At 41.5% G+C, this 19,664-nt stretch overlaps 1 protein-coding gene and 1 long non-coding RNA gene across 7 annotated transcripts in view; one reads left to right on the top strand and one right to left on the bottom strand.

The window, feature by feature from the left end:
• INTS10 (integrator complex subunit 10) overlaps positions 1 to 17,091 on the top strand; it is a 35,289-nt gene extending 18,198 nt beyond the window's left edge. For 2 of the 6 annotated variants that reach the window (XM_005562718.5, XM_005562719.5), the window contains exons 13-18: positions 2,138 to 2,246; positions 7,963 to 8,042; positions 9,201 to 9,363; positions 10,752 to 10,845; positions 14,228 to 14,305; positions 16,680 to 17,091. In XM_005562718.5, coding sequence (XP_005562775.1) covers positions 2,138 to 2,246; positions 7,963 to 8,042; positions 9,201 to 9,363; positions 10,752 to 10,845; positions 14,228 to 14,305; positions 16,680 to 16,836 — 681 coding nt within the window. In that variant the 3' untranslated portion in view covers positions 16,837 to 17,091. Of the gene's footprint in view, positions 1 to 2,137; positions 2,247 to 7,962; positions 8,043 to 9,200; positions 9,857 to 10,751; positions 10,846 to 14,227; positions 14,306 to 16,679 lie in introns of those variants that run through there. The other 4 variants (XM_005562720.5, XM_005562721.5, XR_012417118.1 and 1 more) reach the window with 3 other exon arrangements.
• LOC141407568 (uncharacterized) lies at positions 14,031 to 18,831 on the bottom strand. Its single transcript, XR_012417119.1, has 2 exons — positions 18,536 to 18,831; positions 14,031 to 14,529 (listed from the first exon to the last, which is right to left on the bottom strand). It is a non-coding gene; the product is annotated as an uncharacterized lncRNA (long non-coding RNA).
• Positions 18,832 to 19,664: the final 833 nt, after the last annotated feature.

Genomic DNA, 19,664 nt, shown 5'->3' on the forward strand with positions numbered 1-19,664 from the left:
ATTACCTTGTATTTCTATTGTCACCACCCAAATCCATGCCTTTTAACTAAGTTTTTGGCCTATAACCCTTTTTCCAACCCTATAAAATTATGGTCACCGCTTTCTAAAATACTGCTTTCATCATTCCACTTAATTGAAGTGTTGGCTTTCTTGGTGCTCAGTGTTGAACCCTGCTGTTGGCTGGGGAGTAGAAGCAGAGTGTGGGGAATATGGGATCCCTGCATTCAGGGCCATATGGTTTGAGTTAGGGAAAAAAGTGTATTTGTATAAGACAATGAAAAAAACCAAATATTAGTTGGTAGTCCTCAGTCATAGGCACAATAGACATTTGGGGAAGGGCATTTTCTTTGTTGGGTCCAAAGAGTCAAGGAAAGATTTATAGAAAAGATTGGCTGGAGATGGGCATCGAAGGATGGCAGCTCATAGCTCTGGAGTACAAGTCCTGGCCAGCTCTGTGACATTGGCAGCTTACCTTACCCGGGCCTATCCAACTCTAGAGTTCAAGTTTTCAACTACCAGGCTGCCCATCTCTCTAAACTAGAGCTTCATAACCCTGTGGGCCTAGGTGGGTTCTAGAGGTGCCAATATATGGATCCTGCAGCCTTTGGGGCAGTCAGCCATGACCTAGGGCTGCTGGGGCCACCCAAGGTCAATTGCTGCCAACCCTGAGCAGCCACACACAAATTACTTTCAGGGTGTGCCACAACATGGAAAGTGCTGGGAAGCATGGGTTTAAATCCCCGCTTCTGAGAGTTCAACAGTGAGAACACATGGACACAGGGAGGGGAACATCACACACTAGGGCCTGTCAGGGGGTCGGGGGCAAGGAGAGGGAGAGCGTTAGGACAAATACCTAATGCATGCAGGACTTAAAACCTAGATGATGGGTTGATGGGTGCAGCAAACCACCAAGACACATATTTTTATTTGTTTATTTTTTTTTGAGACAGAGTCTCGCTCTGTTGCCCAGGCTGGAGTGCACTGGCCGGATCTCAGCTCACTGCAAGCTCCGTCTCCCGGGTTTACGCCATTCTCCTGCCTCAGCCTCCCGAGTAGCTGGGACTACAGGCGCCCGCCACCGCACCCAGCCAGTTTTTTGTATTTTTTAGTAGAGACGGGGTTTCACCATGTTAGCCAGGATGGTCTCGATCTCCTGACCTCGGGATCCGCCCGTCTCGGCCTCCCAAAGTGCTGGGATTACAGGCTTGAGCCACCGCGCCCGGCCCACCAAGACACATATATACGTAACAAATCTACACGTCCGGCACATGTATCCCAGAACTTAAAATTAAAAAAAAAAATTACCCAGAGACCCAGAGATGTCTCTGGCCTTTTGCATAAAACAAAACAAAACAAAAAAAGCTCCACTTCCTCCTCTGGAAAATAGAGAATAAAAGGGTTTGCTTGACACAGATAAAAGACTCACTGCATGGAATCTGATTGTTGTTAGGAGAATTTGAGTAGATAGAGGGGGAACGGTGATGCAGACTGTCTGGATCAAGGCCAGCCTGCACAGAGGCTCTCGAGGCTCGTCTCCACTAGCACCGCATCCGTCCAGTGTCTCATCTCTGTCCTAGACCAAACCTCTGGCCCTCAAGTAAATCACCTGAACCCACACATAGCCCTTCCCCGTGTCTTTCTCTCCTGCTTGAAAGGCCTCTTTTCTGCTTTCTTCCAAATCCTCTATTTTCCTGCTAGTTTCTCCTGTGCGTATTTTCTCCTGCATTTTAACTTATGCTCTCTATCATACCCCTTAGACCTCTGCTACATGTTTTCTGTGTTAGTTTTTCTATGCAGTGAGTTAGTATCTTTCAGGCGGGGACATCTTTCTTTTGGCTGCTGCTGTGCTGTTGAACACCTCAGTACTTAATGCTTGGTTAATTTTTAAGTTTTGTTTTTTAATAGCAAAGAATGGGTTATTGTTCCCTCAAAGGTCTAGTACATAGATTTGAGTCTTATTGTTTACTCGTTCTGTATTGACTGCTGAGCAGTGGTAATAATCACATAAAGAGGCAGAAATACAGACCTCCATGGACACACTGCCTGATTGTATGCTGCAAATATTTTGGTCCTTTGTTTATCTGATTTCAGTTCAGAAAGCTTCAAGTTAGTTCCTTTTTGGTCTTTTCCGCTTTAGATGACATGTGAAAAAGTCCTTGATCTGATGTGCTACATGGTACTACCCATTCAAGATGGAGGCAAATCCCAGGAGGAACCCTCAAAAGTAAAGCCCAAATTCAGAAAAGGTACAGTGACATGTTTTATTATTATTTTGTAAAAATAGCTTTAGAAAGCCAGGCACGGTGGCTCACACTTGTAATCTCAGCTATTCAGAAGTCAAGGCGAGAGGATAGCTTGAGCCCAGGAGTTTGAGACCAGCCTGGGCAACGTAGTGAGACCCCATCTCTTAAAAAAATTTAAAAAGAAAAGAAAAATAGTTTTAGGACCCAAGGCTGAACAATGTTTTACAGTTCCTAATGAGATAATACTGCTGCAGGGCTTGCCAAATTGTATAAAACGTTAATCCCTTTTCACGTTTTTCCTTGGCTCTGATTTCATGAGCAGCTGTAAATGTCTTTCTTCCAAAGCTCTCTTCACTTCCTGAGTTTGTTATCTCTTTGACAAATTTCACTGAACTCTTTTTTCCTATCTTTACAATTCTAGAAAAATGTGTAGATGATTAATGAGGAGGTATCTGTCAGCATATCCCTCTGAAACCACTCTGAGCTTCAGCTCAAGCTTCATGTTGCTTGAAAAATGAAACGTACAACTGATCTAAGTTGCTTAGAAAAAGATTCATAAATTAAACCTGAAGAAAAAGTTGGAAAAAGATACATAAATTGAACCTGAAGAAAATAGATGACAGGAAAGAATAATGCTAAGAGCAGAAATCAATGACATAGAGAACATTAATAAAACTAGAAGTTTTCTTTGAAAAATATTATAAAACTGATAACCCCCTAACAAGATCGATCAGAAGGAAGGTGAACATAAATTACCAATATCAGAAATGAAAAAGGGAATGTCACTACAAATCCTACTGCAATCAAAAGGACAGTAAAATAATACATTATGAAAAACTTTATGCCAATAAATTCAACAACTTGGATGAAATGAAAAAGTTTCTTAAACACAATTTACCAAAATTGACACAAAAAAGAAATAGAAAATCAGAATGTTCTGCCAGGAATGGTGGCTCATGCCTGTAATCCCAGCATTTTGGGAAGCCAAGGAGGGCAGACCATTTGAGCCTAGAAGTTCGAGACCAGTGTGGGCAACATGGTGAAACCCCATCTCTACTAAAAATATAAAAATTAGCCAGAGGTGGTGGTACACACCTGTAGTCTCAGCTACTCAGGAGGCTGAGGTAGGAGAAGCATTTGAACCTGAGAGGCAGAGGTTGCAATGAGCCGAAATCACACCACTGCACTCTAGCCTGGGCAACACAACCAGACTCTGGAAGAAAAAAAAAAAGAAAGAAGGAAAGAAAATAAATCAGAATGTTCCCTTAGCTATTAAAGAAATTAAATTTGTTATCAAAAACCTTCCACAAAGAATTCAGGTTCAAATGGCTTCACTGGTGAATTCTATCAAGAATTTCAGAAGAAATAGTGCCAATTCTACACAAACTCTTATCAGAAAATAGAGGAAGAGTCCCAATTCATTTTTAAAGGCTGACACAGTAACCCTGATAGGAAAACCAAACAAGAGTATCACAAGAGAAGAACTTGAAAGGCCAGTGTCCATCATGAACTATAATAGGTGTCAAATCCTTAACAAAATATTAGCAAACTGAATACAGCAATATAGAAGGACAATCTATTATGACCAAGTATACTAGGAATGCATAGGCGTTTGAACATACAGAAATCAGCCGGTGGCGCACGCCTGTAATCACAGCACGTTGGGAGGCCGAGGCGGGAGTATCACGAGGTCAGGAGATCAAGACCATCCTGGCTAATGTGGTGGAACCCCCATCTCTACTAAGAAATACAAAAAAGTAGACGGGCATGGTGGCAGGCGCCTGTAATCCCAGCTACTCTGGGGGCTGAGGCACAGGAATCGTTTGAATCTGGGAGGCGAAGGTTGCAGTGAGCTGAGATTGCACCACTACACTCCAGCCTGGGCTACAGAGCGAGACTCTGTCTTAAAACAAAAACAAAAACAAACAAACAAACAAATCAGTGTAATTCACTCCATTGGCAGATAGAAGGAGAAAAATCATGACTGTCTTAATAGATGCCTACAGAATTCAATATCAGTTCAGGATAACAAAAATCTTAGCAAACTAGGAATAGAAGGAAACTGTTTTTTAACATCAAACTTAACCATGAAATATTGAATGCTTTCCCCCACTAAGATTAGAAACAATACAAGGATGTCTGCCCTTACCATTTCTGTTCAATAATCTGGAGATTCTAGGCAGTACAGCAGGCAGGAAAAGTGAATAAAGGCATAAAGATTTGACAAATACGACTACCTTTATTCACAGTTACATATTTTGGCCAGGTATGGCGGCTGATGCCTGTAATCCCAGCACTTTAAGAGGCTGAGGCAGGAGGATTGCTTGAGCCCGGGAGCCCAAACCAGCGTGGGCAACAAAGTGAGATCCCATCTCTACAAAACATTTAAAAATCAGCCAGACTTAGTGGTGTGAACCTGTAGTTCCAGCTACTCTAGAGGCTGAGGCAGGAGGATCGCTTGAGCTCAGGAGGTCAAGGCTGTGGTGAGCTATGATTGCGTCACTGCACTCCAGCCTGGGCAACAGAGAAAGATTTCCCTGTCTCAAAAAACAAAAACAAAAAAACTAACATAGTTACATATTAAGCTGTGTAGAAAACTTGAGGGAATCTCCACAAATTCGCAAGGCTGGGCACACTGGCTCACGCCTCTAATCCCAACACTTTGGGAGGCTGAGGCAGGTGGACTACTTGAGGCTAGGAGTTTGAGATAAGCCTGGCCAACATGGTGAAACCCCATTTCTACTAAAAGCACAAAAATAAGCCAGGTGTAGTGGCACACGCCTTTAATCCCAGTTACTCAGGAGGTTGAGGTGGGAGAATCACTTGAATCTGGGAGGCGGAGGTTTCAGTGAGCCAAGATTACACCACTGCGCTCCAGCCTAGGTGACAGAGTGAGAACCTGTCTCAAAAAAAATAAAAGTTCCAAGACATTTTAGTGTATAAAAAATCAATTCAATTTGTATGCTATTAATAAGCAATTACCAAATGAATTTTTTAAGATACTGTTTCTAATAGCATCATAAAAACATAAAATACTTAGAGGTAAATTTAATGGAAGATATGCAAAACCTCCACTTTGAATATCACAAAATATTTCTGAGAAAAATTAAAGATTTTTGAAAATGGACAGATCATGTTTCCAGATCAGAAGATTCAATATTATTATGGTGCCATTTCTCCCCAAATGTATCTGTAGATTCAATGCAATTTCAACCAAAATTACGGTAGACTTTATGGTTTTTGGAGGTTTTTTGCTAGAAGTTCACAAAGTGATTCTAAAATGTAAGTGGAAATACTATATAATCTAGAATAGTCAAAAGTTTTAAAAAAGACACACCTAAGTGACTTATACTACATAATAACAAGACTTAATATACAAGCATAATAATCAAGACAGAGTTGACAAAATATTGACATAGGAATGGAGAATCCAGAAATAGACCTGCATAGATTTGATCAAATGATTTTCAATGAAGGCATCAAAGTAATTCAATAGGGAAAGGAAAGACTTTTCAACCAGTGGTGCTGGAGCAGATTACTTTGTGTATGTTTGAAGTTTTCTACAACAAATTGTTTAAAAAAAAAAAAATCTAGCCCAGACTGCTTCAAAAATTAAGTATTTCTGCAGAACAGAAAGTTTCTGGTTGAAACTCATGACCCTGTAGGTGAAGACTCACAGCTTGAGAAACACTAAGGTGTACAACTAGGAGGCAAGGTATATAATTAGGTAACGACATGTTCAACTTGGTAATGCTAAGTTAGCTTCCAGAGTGGTTGCATGACTTTATATACCTTCCAGAAACTGATTAGGTGGATAAGACTGACCTAGCTGACCTCAAGACTTATTTTAAAGCTTTAGTAATTAAGATAGGGTAGCAATGACACAGGGGTTGACCAGTGGAACAGCATAGAAAACTGAGAAATAGATGACATTAAAATTCAGTGATGACATTTATTCAGTAAGTGGTACTAGAACAATTTTTTATTCAAATGTAAAAAACGACAATAAAAAATTGAGATCCCCTCCTTCACACTACATAGACATCCTGTAAATTTTAAGGTTGAAATGTGACAGCAAAAACTCCAAAACTTCTAAACTTTTAGAAGAAAATTTAAAAATAGAAAGATTAGTAAATTTGATCACATTAAAATTAAAATACTAATAAAGGCTATTACAATCAAAGTGAAAAGATAAGCCACAGATTGCCAGAAAATTGTCTATCACACAAAATCAACAAAAACTTAGTATCCAGAGTTTTGAAAGAGCTCCTCCAGACCAATAGGAAGCAATTATCCAATCCCCATAGAAAAATAGGCAAAGGACAGGAACAACAGATTCAGAGGAGCAGAAATCCACATGGCCAAAAACTATTTGGAAAGATTCTCAGCCTTTTGTCATATGGGCAATTCTGAATAAAACAATAAGCTACCATTTCACACACATCAGAATGCAAAAACTGAAGAGGCAATGACTGTTAGGATGTGAAGGAACACAGTCCCATGTGCTTCTGGAAGGGGTGTAAAGTCATGCAACCATTCTGGAAACCAACTTCACATAACCAAGTTGAACATGTCATTACCTAATTATTAAATGTACCTCACCTCCTAGTTGTATACCTTAGATTAGTGTTTTTTAAGCTATGAGTCTTCATTTACTGGGTCATGAGTTTCAGCCAGAAATTTTCTTTTTTAATGAGATAGAATTTAATAATATTTTTAAAAGACATCTCAGATAAGAAGAGAGACTATTATTTCATGCACCTTTTGTTTTGGATATATCCCATTATGTAAGTATGTGTGTAAAGGATCCCATGTGAAAAAATATATTTATTTCTTGCTATCTTGCCTCTGAGCAGAGAAAGATAACAGACATACAGAACACAGACCAAAAAGGGAAGATCGGGATCTTGCTTTGAAAGCTGTTGCTTAAAGTTATTTCCACAAATGTATGAGAATATGTAAGAATGTATATTTATCATTGGAATAGTGAAAAATTGGAAATGTCAATATCCACTGTAAAAAGAATGGATGCATCAATTACGGTATATGTAGACAACAGAATACTATATAACACTGAAAATGAATGAACTGGAGCTACATGTATTGATATTGATCCGTTAATAAACCTGAACCACATGAAGTTCAGTAAAAAAGCAATTTGCAGAAGGATACATACAAAATGACACCATTTATACAGTAGACTGAAAGCACGCAGAACAATCCATTGTTGCCTATGTGTGTAACAGTCATAGGAATGACAACCACTGCCTTCAGAAGTATGGCTACCTGTGGGATGGAAGAGAATGGGATCAGAGAAGGATACACAATAGGCTTTAACTGATTTTGTGATTATTGATATTAGAAATGTTTAAAATTAAAATATTAACATTTCTTGAAGCTGAGTGGTGAGCACACCAGTGTATCATATTCTCTGTATATAATTTGCTGTATATTTGAAATGTTTTCTCATAAAAAGTATTTAAGCAAATTTAGGAAAGAATATTGATAAATGAGATCTAGAGACCATCAAAAGCCAGTTTCACCATCACAAAGTATAATTGTGTTTCAACTATATTTGAAATCGTGTGACTGTTGCATATTCTTTGTTTTGTTTTTGTTTTTTTTTATTATTTAAAGAAAGCATCTTAAACAGTTGCTTTTCAAAGCTGTTTTCTCTGATCATAATGTGCATTAACCTAACATTGTGGACTTCTGTTAGGTTCGGATCTCAAGCTCCTGCCATGTACCAGCAAGGCTATCATGCCATACTGCCTGCATTTAATGTTAGCCTGTTTTAAGGTAAGCTCAAAGTTGATTAGCTTGAAAAAAATTTAATTTCAAATATTATTCTCATGACTTGAGAACTTGAGAACCTTGTTAAGGATTGTTATTTTAGTACTTTCCAGAGCGGCCCAAACAGTTAGAAAAGCACATGGGCTAGTAATTAACATATCTTTATTAAATAATGACTGCGCTAGGCAAAGAGAAGTCAGAAGTTCTCCCCGTCCTCGAAAAGTGTAATAGTAGGACAGATATGGAAATAACCTTGACTGTTGTAGTGTTTAGTAAATATTTTATCAATATAAATACATTAGCTACAAAGAAAGGGAATACAAATTGCGGTTGGGTTCACGGAAGGATAATGAGTTTGTCATTGTAAAGACGTGCTAGATGAAGCATGTTAGGTGTAGAGATAAACACCAGTAACAGCCCAACAGTTGAGAAAGTTCCAGGACTTGAAAGAACACCAAGGCCCTTGGCTGCAGGTAGAGCACAGCCTTAGAGCAGGGAGGCTTCATTGTTTCTAGAAGGTTTGTCGGCCAGAGAGTAAAACATTGGGACTCCACTTCAGTGCAGTAACTCCCAAACTTAACTCATCATCCATATCACTTAGGGCAACAAAAATAATTTAAAGTGTGATTTTATGCATAACCGCTCATTTGAAACAAAAACTCTTGTGACCATTTCTCTAGTTCACACTTCTGCTTATTTCCTTGTGGCTCATCGCCTTTCCTTCTCCCCAATCCCATGTTCTCTGCAAACAGTTCTCTCCTAGATGGCCTCTTGCCCACCTTCTGCTCCCATCTGCTCCCTTTCAAAGAAATCTCCAGATTTATTTCTCCGTTACACAGGATCAGTCAAAGTTCTCTACCGCTGATTCCCACATGCAAAAGCTTCAGGCCCACCTATGTCCGACTCCCACCTACACACACTGCCAGCAGCTGTGCACAGCCCAGAGGGAGCCTGAGGCTTCTTTGGTTAGAATCCACCTTCCTTAGAAGGCCGCTGTGATGTTTACCAGCCATTTCGTTTTGCCTTTGTTTCCTTCTTACTCTATAATGACCTTTATCACACATTTGCATAGACAGCATGTTTTTGGAAAGTGATGTTTGGTGTATTTCAGATTACCCTGTGACTTCCCTTTCCTTCTCTCTTGTATAAATCTTTGTCTTGCAGCTCAGAGCTTTCACAGACAACAGAGACGACATGGCATTGGGGCATGTGATTGTGTTGCTTCAGCAAGAGTGGCCACGGGGCGAGAATCTTTTCCTGAAAGCTGTCAATAAAATTTGCCAACAAGGAAATTTCCAATACGAGAATTTTTTCAATTACGTTACAAGTATCCTTTTTTCTTGTTTAAGCATAACACATTCTGATTTTCTGTAGAATGAATACATGATACAAAAAGAATGTATTCTTCCGGATAGAAATAATGATTTTTACTATTTTGCAGCGAAGAGAAGGAATGGGGATTAAAACCGGGGCTGTGGCAGTTGATCTTGTGAAAGTCGTAAAAGACGTGATTCAAGGAATTGGGAATCTTACCGCCCTCTTCCATTTTCCACTGCTAGCTGACTTCTCAGAAGGTAGCCAAAATGCCTCCAGTAATAGCCTACAGGTTGCTGATAGGTCCGGCTTGCCTGGTTTAGCCATGGAATATAATACTAATAGTTCCTCTTCTTCCATCTATCAAAAGAATGCCTCCTGTGGCCTCTGGGGACAGTGGCTGTGCCCTCTGATCACTTGTTAGGGCACCCTGCCACAACTGTCTTACCTACCAATGAGTACCCACCGGAGATGCTGCACAGCACAGTAGCTGCTTCTGACATTAGGTAATGCGTTTATTTCACACTGTTTATTAGGGAAAGATCTTTGAATTAAAGGTTAGTTATCAATTTGGGTGTTTTTACTTCATTGCTTATCTTGTTACATTATTTCTGAATCACAAGGAATATAAATGATATTCTTGTTCAGGTGCTCAGGGCAATAGTTTTTATTTTTATTTTGTTTTTTTAGAGTCGGGGTCTTGCTGTGTCACCCAGGCTGGAGTGTAGTGGTGCGATCGTAGCTCACTGCAGTCTCAAGCTCCTGGGCTCAAGAGACCCTCCTGCCTCAGCCTTCTGAGTAGCTAGGACTGCAGGTGTGAACTACCATGCCAGGCCAAAGTAATAGTTTTTAACCTTTTTTGGGACAGATATCTTTTGAGAATCTGATGAAAGTTACATAATTTTTCACTCGAAAAATGCATACATGAATGTCACTGACGTATTGCATAAAGTTTGGGTGACTCACAGAAGCTTCCTCCTCTGATGCATCTACAGATCCTTGCACCCCAGCTCTGAAGAAGTCATCACTTTATTTTTATGAATTTTATGTTCTGTAACACCAAACAATCCTCCCCACTCTCACCACCTCTTTCATTTCTTATTAAGAAAACAAAAAGCTTTTGCTCTTGTGATCATGTAGTATTAATTATCATCGATATGGAAAACATGTTGCCCTCAAGCTCTTTAGCCTGGCACATCTCCTGCCAAGAGTTGTCTGTGCGAGGGAGCTTGGTGGGTATAAGAATGAGGTTTTGGATTCAGACAGATCTGGGGTCAAATACAGAGTCTGCAGTTTGTGGGGTGGCAATGGGCACGTTACTCAACTGCCGAGACCCCATTTCCTCATCAGAGAGAACTGGCACCTGTTTTTACCTGTAGTTAACCTGAATCTGGCCTGCAGATATTGATATGCTGGAGGAATTTGCCTACTTGAGAACTCAGGAAGGTGGGAAAATTCATCTGGAATTACTACCCAATCAAGGAATGCTGATCAAGTAAGCATGCTCTCTTTTGCTCTTCCACGCTGAGTGCTCACCTTTTGTGTCTTTGTATGAAGTATTTGTAAATGTCTATACCTATCAAAACTTTAATGCAAAGGACTTTGAACCTGGTCTCTGTTTTGACAGTCAGTTTGATTCTGGGTTATCTTTTGAAAAACTCGCATTTCCTTAACTACGTTTCTTAAAACACTTTGCTTAAATTGGGGTATTTTTGTCACATTTGCAACTTTTTCACTGGACAAAAGTCTCATTCATGGTATCTTTTCTTTTCAAAAATTTATAGGGTGATTCTATAAGTTTCTGATTAGTCACAGAGTGCCTTTAATTAAGAACAGCTGTGTGGCCAGGTGTGGTGGCTCACACCTGTAATCTCAGCACTTTTGGAGGCCAAGGCAGGCAGATCACCTAAGGCCAGGAGTTCAGGACCAGCCTGGCCAACATGGTGAAACCCCGTCTCTACTAAAAATACAAAAAAAAAAAAAAAAAAATTATCCGGGTGTGGCGGTGGGCACCTATAATCCCAGCTACTTGGGAGGCTGAGGCAGGAGAACTGCTTGAACTCAGGGGGCGGAGGCTGCAGTGAGCCAAGGTCGCGCCATTGCACTCCAGCCTGGGCGACAAGAGCAAAACTCTATCTCAAAAAACAAAACAAAACAAAACAAAACAGCTGTGCTTAATTAAAATTGTGCTGGGTTAGAAAAATTCTTTAGGAAAAACTACAGACTTTTTATTTATAAACGACCTACGAAGCCCTCCTATGCAATCCTCATTACTTACACAACACAAAGTATTAATAGCCAGGTGTAGTCCCTGTAAGAACACACCTGTCCCAAGAAATGATGGTGGGAGTGGTTGGTCTCCACCATACTCCCCTGAACCCACAAGATGTTACTAAAATTCCAGGTTGGCCCAGATGAAAATGCCAAATTAGTGACCATTTATGATTTTTAAATAGCTCATAAATCTTGCTTCTCTCCTTCAATCCTCATTGTAGTTTCGGTAATATATCCTCTCTGCTGTAAATGCCACGTGTAGTTTTATTTTCATACTTCCTCCTTTGCTTCCTGCACATTCAGTGTGTCTGTAAGTCAGTGTTAGAATTTCTGCAAGAGACTGAATCCTGAATGAGAAGAAGGTACTGCTAAAACTAAAAACATTTTTCTTTTTCCCTCAATGATGGAATAAACTAGTTTTCAGTTGTTGAAAGCAAAACTCCACATCTTGTTCTATCTTGATAGTCTTAGAAATGCCGAGGGAAAGACGTAAGAAATGTTCCTTTTAGATTTCCATAACCTCAGTAATTTGCTGTATAGCAAACATTTCTTTTTATGTCTAGCAAGAATAGGGTCTTGTGGAATCCATTCTCAAGAATGGAAAGATTAAGTGGTTTTTTCCCCCTTCATGTTATAAGTGTTATTAAATTATAAACTTTTAGAACAAAAGGACAATGCTCTTTTTAAAAATATACAAGACCTTTCTGCATTGGGTTGCTCAAGCAGGATGGACAAGGACTGGTATCTTCCCATCCCCATTTACTTTTCTAAGATCATGAATCAAAACTATGGGAAGAATAACTCTGTTGTTCAAAATATTCTTAACAGTGTTTGGGGATAAAGATTACCTTTGGATACGGAAGCCCAGGTAACCCCTTTTGATTTGTGATTTGTTTTCTAGACTTTGAAACTGGATATACAAATACAGCCCGAATCAAGCTTTTTAGTTGATTCCCATCAGCAGTCACCTTATGAGTTAATACAGAGACAGCCAGAGTGGAACCGAAGTCTGTGTACATAGGATTAAACCTACGGATGATTATCACTTTACCTAGATAATGCGTAACTATTAGTGCAGGTGTGAGAGACGGATTGTCAAAAAATCAACAGTTGAACCTCAGACTTCATTGTACTGAACCTTTCTTCTTTTACCAGTTTTTACTGAGCTGAAGAGTGACATAAGTCCATGTGGACAAACCCTAGGATGGGGAATGAGAGCAAGGGAGTGTTGGGTACCAGCTAGTATCACAGGGCAGAGCGTTCGGAGCTGTTTGTGTAAAGGATACCCATCATGCCCTTCTAACTAGTGAGGGATAACTCCAGGCTCTGCCACCTTGATCAATATGACCGTTAATTTCTTGTAACTTTCTAGAGAAGACAAGCCTCTTAGGAAGGCTGCAGTTTCATCAGTTTGGAAGCAGGAATAGGGATTATTCCGTAGTGATCTGACCGTGTAGGGACTTGCCCAGAGTCTTCACCGTGTGAATCTCAAGGTTAATTACTTATGCCTAAATTAACATGGTAGAAAGCACACTGCTTAAGGCAGAGAGTTCTTCCTCACTGAGGAATGGTTGGACTCTTCATTAAACAGTCTCAATTCCTTTTCCCTTTGGGTTCCAAACAAGTTCTCTGAAGCCATTACAGACCTTTTGGGTGGTCCCTCCAGATGAGTGGCAGAGATGTTGTGAGCAGTGTACACTTCTCCCCGGGGGTAAGGCTGTGAGTCTGCCCTAGCTGTGGCATCTGGGATGCAAGCAGGTACAGTACCAACACTGAAGGCACCCGGTGCTTCACTCAAAGGAGGGAGAATCTCTTACTCTGTTATAAAGACCTTTTGCTCTTAAGTATTTTAAAAGAGAGAAATGTTTCTGTGCTGATAAATGCAGTATCCTAGTTGTATTAGAGTGGATTAAAATGGAAAACAATGTCCTACTTATACTCTGAATAGGGTGGATAATAATGTTCTATGAGGTGATCACCAGCTAATATACTAAATCTTTGTTGTTACAGAATTCTGCACAGCCATGGGTCCCGGACTCTTATTTTCCCCCATCTGTTGTCAATATGTTTTTGAAATTCAAACTCACCCTTTTTTTTTTTTTTAATCAAAAACATTGCCAGACCATTTAGTCCTCTTGGAAGGGCCTCTCCGGTGGGGCTTCAATCCTGTTAAAGATGGTTACCAGACATCACCAGGTTGAATGCTGGGACTGGTGTACCGTGAGAAGAGTGGAAAGTAAAGAGGCTGGCTTTGAAAATGTGTCTTCTCAAAGGCTGCCCCTCCTCCCTGTTGCCATTCAGCTGCATTCCATCGTCCTCTTCCTCACTGGTCGCTTTTTATACCACCTCCAAAGGGGGCTGAGCTCTGGGACCAGGAACCGAGACGCCTCTGGACACGCACCAGCAGCAGCGGGTGCAGTGAGGGCTGGCTAGCTTCTCCCCAGTCTCCTTAAACACCCAGCCACGGCCAGGGGCTTGTTGAGGTTAACGAGTTTCTGTTGAGTCTGCTTCCAGTCTCGTGTATTTTCTCTGGAGTGTTGTTTTTGCAGTGCAGGGTGAGTCGGTGTGGGTGTTTGAATGCTGCTGTTTGCTGTTTTTTAAAGGCCTTCTAGCCCTCCCATGGGGTTGCTGCAGCAGGAATTCTTACCTGTGCTTCAGCCCAGCATACAGACTGCTGACAGGTACCAAGTGGAATAAACGCCCGCTCATAGTGTGCTGTCTGTCAACATGTTCACTGCCCATGGTTCTCAGCTCTTTGTTCCTCAGTGCTCTTTTTCATGCTTTCTTTATTTTTTAAATCTGTTCTGCATTTTGGCAAACCATCTGGTTGTAATATTGTAACATTTCTTATTTTTTTCCATAAGTTGCCAGTGTGTTTGTGTTCGATTTAAAAATCATTATGGATCTAGAAAAAAAATGAAAGCTATTTAAAACTGTATTCAATTACGTGCACATTAGCTTAGGTGCACTATGATTCTCTTTTGATAAAACGTTAAAGCTTTTGGTCATATACATTTAAGGATGCTGACATTTATTTTAAGTACATTTTTACTTGTGGATATTCATACGAGTGACCAGTCGTTATGGTCATATTAGCAATTAGTTGCCTGGTATCTAAATAGGCACTAATGTGGTTTTTTTTCCTGCTACTGATGTTTTTTGAGACCTTACCGTTCTGAATTGAAAATATTTGATAGGCTAAAATGCCACATTTATTAGCTGGTTAATCCTATTCTTAAATCACAAAAGCTTACTCATTCTCTTTTTCATCCAGACGTACCAGAGTGATAGTGGCTCTAATAGAAATATAATTGAATTGTGCCACTCTTTATATATGGAGATAATACAACTGGACCCTGATTGGCAGGATGTAGCATTTAGTTATCTTTTTAGTGGTATTAAAAGCAGGGTTTATTAGCCAGGCCCGGTGGCATGTGCTTGTAATCCCAGCTGCTCGGGAGGCTGAGGCACAAGAATTGCTTGAACCCAGGAGGCAGAGGTTGCAGTGAGCTGAGATCATGCCACTACACTTCAGCCTGGGTGACAGAGCAAGACGCCATCTAAAAAAAGAAAAAAAAAAAGGACGGTTTCCCCTTTAGCTAACTGTCTGCAAATGCCAGTAACTTCCACAGGGTCAGAGGGTCAGCCCCGATTTGAGGCTGCAGCCTGGGACCCAGACGAGCAGTATCTCAGGGCAGCATAAAATGGTTTGCATCTATCCCAGTGGGACCTCACTGACGCTATGTCCTAACTACTGAGCTACCCACCCAGACCTGACGAGAGACAGTCATAAAGAACTGCGCATTAACCCCACGGCCCTGCTGTTTTCCTCTGTAGATCTTTAAAACATCCACGGGCATTAGAAGGTTCTGTAATAGCTTTACTTATCTAACAAAGCTGGATTTTTTTTTTCATCTGTCGTTTTACAACTTGGTGACTCCTGTTGTCCATATTTGATATGATAATTAATACAAGTTTTCAAAACAGAAACATTTTAGAGTAATTTCAACACTTTTATCTTGCCCAGAACATAAAAAGTCTTCAGTTTCAATCCTTAGAACTTTGTGTGAGGGAAATTAGCAGCAGGGTGGGAAACAGAGGTGACTTTTATTTGTCTGAGTCTACCAAATTGCTGAACTAGTAGGTACAACTCCCTTCCTCTTAACTGAGCTGACTGATTTTTGCTAGATTTTTCTTTTCCTTTCTTCATTTTGTTTCTTCTGTTTCCTGGGATTTCATGTGTGATTTCTTTTTCTAAAGCACAACTTTTGGGGCATAGTTAGAGACCTTTTTTGCCTGTGTCCCCACCACCCCTTCCACACATGTGCAGATCTCCCCTGAGCGCCCGGACAGCATAGGACCACGCAGTCCACTGCCTCTGCCCCTCAGAGATTCTGCCTCTCTCTCCCGACCTGTGCCACATTCTCGTGTCAGGACCCCAGTTCCCCCTGCGTTTTCTCCAACATATGAGAGTCTAGATGGGCACGGCATTTAGAGGAGCTGCCCTGTTCTGGTGTCCTGGGGAGAGAGATGTGCTGGTGACCCAGCTATGCAGGAGCCCTGAACCTTTCTGGGAGCACCAGCTGCGGGGGCCATGGTGGGAGCTCACTTGGGTGATTGGCTCATTCAGGTCTCCCTCCTCCTTGCTGCTGCCTCTGGAGGGTCTGCTGGCCTGGCTGGACACGAGCTCTTTGTAGCCAGTATGGACTGGACCCATTTGGCCCTAAGTAACTGAATTGTGTACCAGTCAGCAGTAGGGATGCATAACACCAGAGTTTCATTGATTCAAAGGCAAAGCAGGTGGCATTTCACTGAACAGTTAAATGTTTGAAATAACCTTGTATAGAGTGGGAAAGATGTCTGTCTAGTTTTAAGTCTTTCTGAAAAGGAATGGGCTGGAATGTTTGGTTGGTTGCAGCTATTCTTGTGTTCTTTTTAAAAGATCTTAACTTATACTTAGATATGGGGCAGGCTCTATTCCTACCCAAGTAGCAGCGATCAGTGATGCTGGTGCTAACCCCTGGTCTTTGTCTGTTTCCCTATTGCTGACCTCAGGCACCACACGGTAACTCGAGGCATCACCAAAGGCGTGAAGGAGGACTTTCGCCTGGCCATGGAGCGCCAGGTCTCCCGCTGTGGAGAGAATCTGATGGTGGTTCTGCACAGATTCTGCATTAACGAGAAGATCTTGCTCCTTCAGACTCTGACCTGAGTGGAGACCTGTCCACCAGACACAGCTCGGGACTGTGTAATTTGAGGAGAAGACACCCAGCAGTGATTGACGTGGCGCTCAGCCGCGGTCATTGTTGCTGTTACAAAGAAGAAAACCAGCTGAGTTCTAAGTCCTTGGTTGCTTAAAAGTAGTTCCCAAGAGTCTGAGAAGCTATCTCTATTTTTAAGAGTCATTTTTTGTAATTTTTGTAAAACAAAGACCCAATCTGTTTTGTAAATAAAAATCATCCTAAAATTTGAAGTTTTTAAACATTTCTTTTGATTCTTATGAGTTTTTGAACAGGGGTGCATTTTTCTTCTTTTCTAAGCATATAGCAAGGGGGAAAATCCAGCATAATTGAAATGACTAATGAATTTTACTAATACAGATACTTCAAAGACATATGTCTTCCATGATCTTAAGATTTTATTTTTCATAGTTAGGCTTTGGTCAGTATTACATGTCAACATAATATTAGACGTTTTCATTCAGGTGGTCTGTTTTTTAGAAACAAGGTCTCACTCTACACCCAGGTTAGAGTGCAGTGGCACGATCCTCACTCACTGCAGCCTCAAACTCCTGGACTCAAGCAATCCTCCTGCCTCAGCCTCCCAAGTAGCTGGGACTACAAGCATACACCACCATGCCCAGCCATTTGTTTTTAATTTTATGTAGAGACAGGGTCTCACCATGTTACCCAGGCTGGTCTCAAACATCTGGCCTCCAGCAATCCTCCCACCTCAGCCTCCCAAAGTGTTGGGACAACAGGCATGAACCACCATACCTAGCCTCATTCGGGAAGTTTTAACACCAAAAACATTTATGTAAAAATGAACTTGAGCCTGACCTCTCCCCACTGACAGTCCCCTGAAGGAGAGGTGCTCAGGGCTGCTGAAAAAGCCCAGGACAGGAAGTGGAGGTGAGAGGCAAGGTGAGCCGAGCAGCCTCCCCACTGCTGTTTGGCTCCAGGAAGGCCCTGCTGCTGTGCCAGGGTGGCCCACTGGCTTCTACCCAGGGGTTTTGGAGCCAGGTGGCCTTGTGTGGCTTTGCATCCTGGCTTTGCCCTGCCCTTTACTTGCTATGTGACCGTGGACAAGGTAACTTCTGTATGCGTCAAGCTCTTTGTCTGAAAACGGAGCTGAATGGTCCTCCCCTCGCTGGTGGTTGGGAGGATGAAATGTTGCTCCCTGTGAAATGCTCGGGAGGGGGACTTGAATGTAGTTAGTGCTGGCCAATATTAGCTATTGGGCTAGATTTTCTTTTTAGTTAGACTAATTTTATTTTCCTTTTGCTCTTCATGAAATAATATAGCAAACGTCAATAAAATGTGTTTCAAGGGAGTATTTAAGAATGAAAGAGCTAAGAAGTTTTGCAGTTACTCTGTAAAAGGTCTTAGAAATCTTTTCTAAATAAAGATCCTTTTTATAGCTATATTAAAATCAATAAGATGTTTAAGAGACATCTGATCTCAAAAATATCAACTAGCTTGTTTTGCAGTGTTTATTAGTGTAATATGAGTTTATTACAGATACATAAGCAATCCTTTTTTTAATCGTGGGATGTGCTGTCACCTAAAACCTCCCAAATTAAACACTCTCACCTTTTGGTTTTCTAACACTGTATTAGGGTTCTCCAGAGGGACAGAACTATTGGATAGATGTATATATGAAAGGGAGCTTGTTAAGGAGAATTAGCTCACATGATCAGAAGGTGAAGCTACACAGCAGGCCGTCTGCAAGCCGAGGAAGAAGGAAGCCCGCAGTGGCTCAGCCCAAGTCCAAAAGCCTCAAAAGCAGGGAGGCCAACAGTGCAGCCTTCAGTCTGTGACCAAAGACCCAACAGCCCATGACCAACCACTAGTGTAAGTCCAAGAGTCCAAAGGCCAGACAACCTGGAGTCTGACGTCCAAAGGCAGGAAGCATCCAGCACAGGAGAAAGATGAAATCCAGAAGACTCAGCAAGCCAGCTTATCCCACCTTCCGCCTACTTTGTTCTAGCCTCGCTGGTGCCTACCCAGCTTGAGGGTGGGTCTTTCTCTCCCGATCCACTGACTCAGATGTTAATCTCTGGCAACAGCCTCACAGACACACCCAGAAACAACACCAGCTATCTAGGCATCCTTCAACGCAATCAAGTTGACACCTAATATTAACCATCACGAACAGCTTCCTCAGCTCAGTGTTTGGGGGCAGTGCACATCACAACAAGACTTTCCGATACTAGCTATAAAAGGATTAACCATCTTTTTAAAAATGCAGTGGTGCTACTTCTCTGTGAAGAGGCTGTAGAGAAAGGGTCACAGAATAAAATGGAAACTCAGACTGAGTTTGCAGAAAAGGAAGGAGCTGGCAGAAAACTGCAGACCCCTTGGCACATAATGGCTCCATCCAAATCACTGCACTAAGAGACCTGACCAAACTCTAGCTTGGCTACCAGCAGCTTAAGGTCATGACCCCAGTCCCGCTTAAAACGCCTGCCTGAGAAAGCCCCGTGCCACCAAAATTCATTCCAGACCAAACCAGGTGATAGGCAGATAGGCCCCCCCTCCCCGGACTCTCTCTTAGAATAGTTACTTTACAAAGGTTGCAATTATACATTCTTTGCCCTTTGAGATGAAAAGCGACCACCCAGAGCTGTTTTCTCAAGAACCCAAGAGCCAGTGCTTTGAAATCCATTCAGGGAGACAACTCTTGCTCCCAGTCCCTGTGGGAGGGAACATTTGAGCTGGGTTTAGACCACTGTAACATTTAGACTCCTACAGGAGATGTACTGTTGCCATGGCAATCCTGCTCCCTGACAAAGGAACTGCAGGCTCAGGCTTTTGGTGT

Source organism: Macaca fascicularis, chromosome 8 (genome assembly GCF_037993035.2).
Source record: "Macaca fascicularis isolate 582-1 chromosome 8, T2T-MFA8v1.1".
NCBI classification, from domain to species: domain Eukaryota; kingdom Metazoa; phylum Chordata; class Mammalia; order Primates; family Cercopithecidae; genus Macaca; species Macaca fascicularis.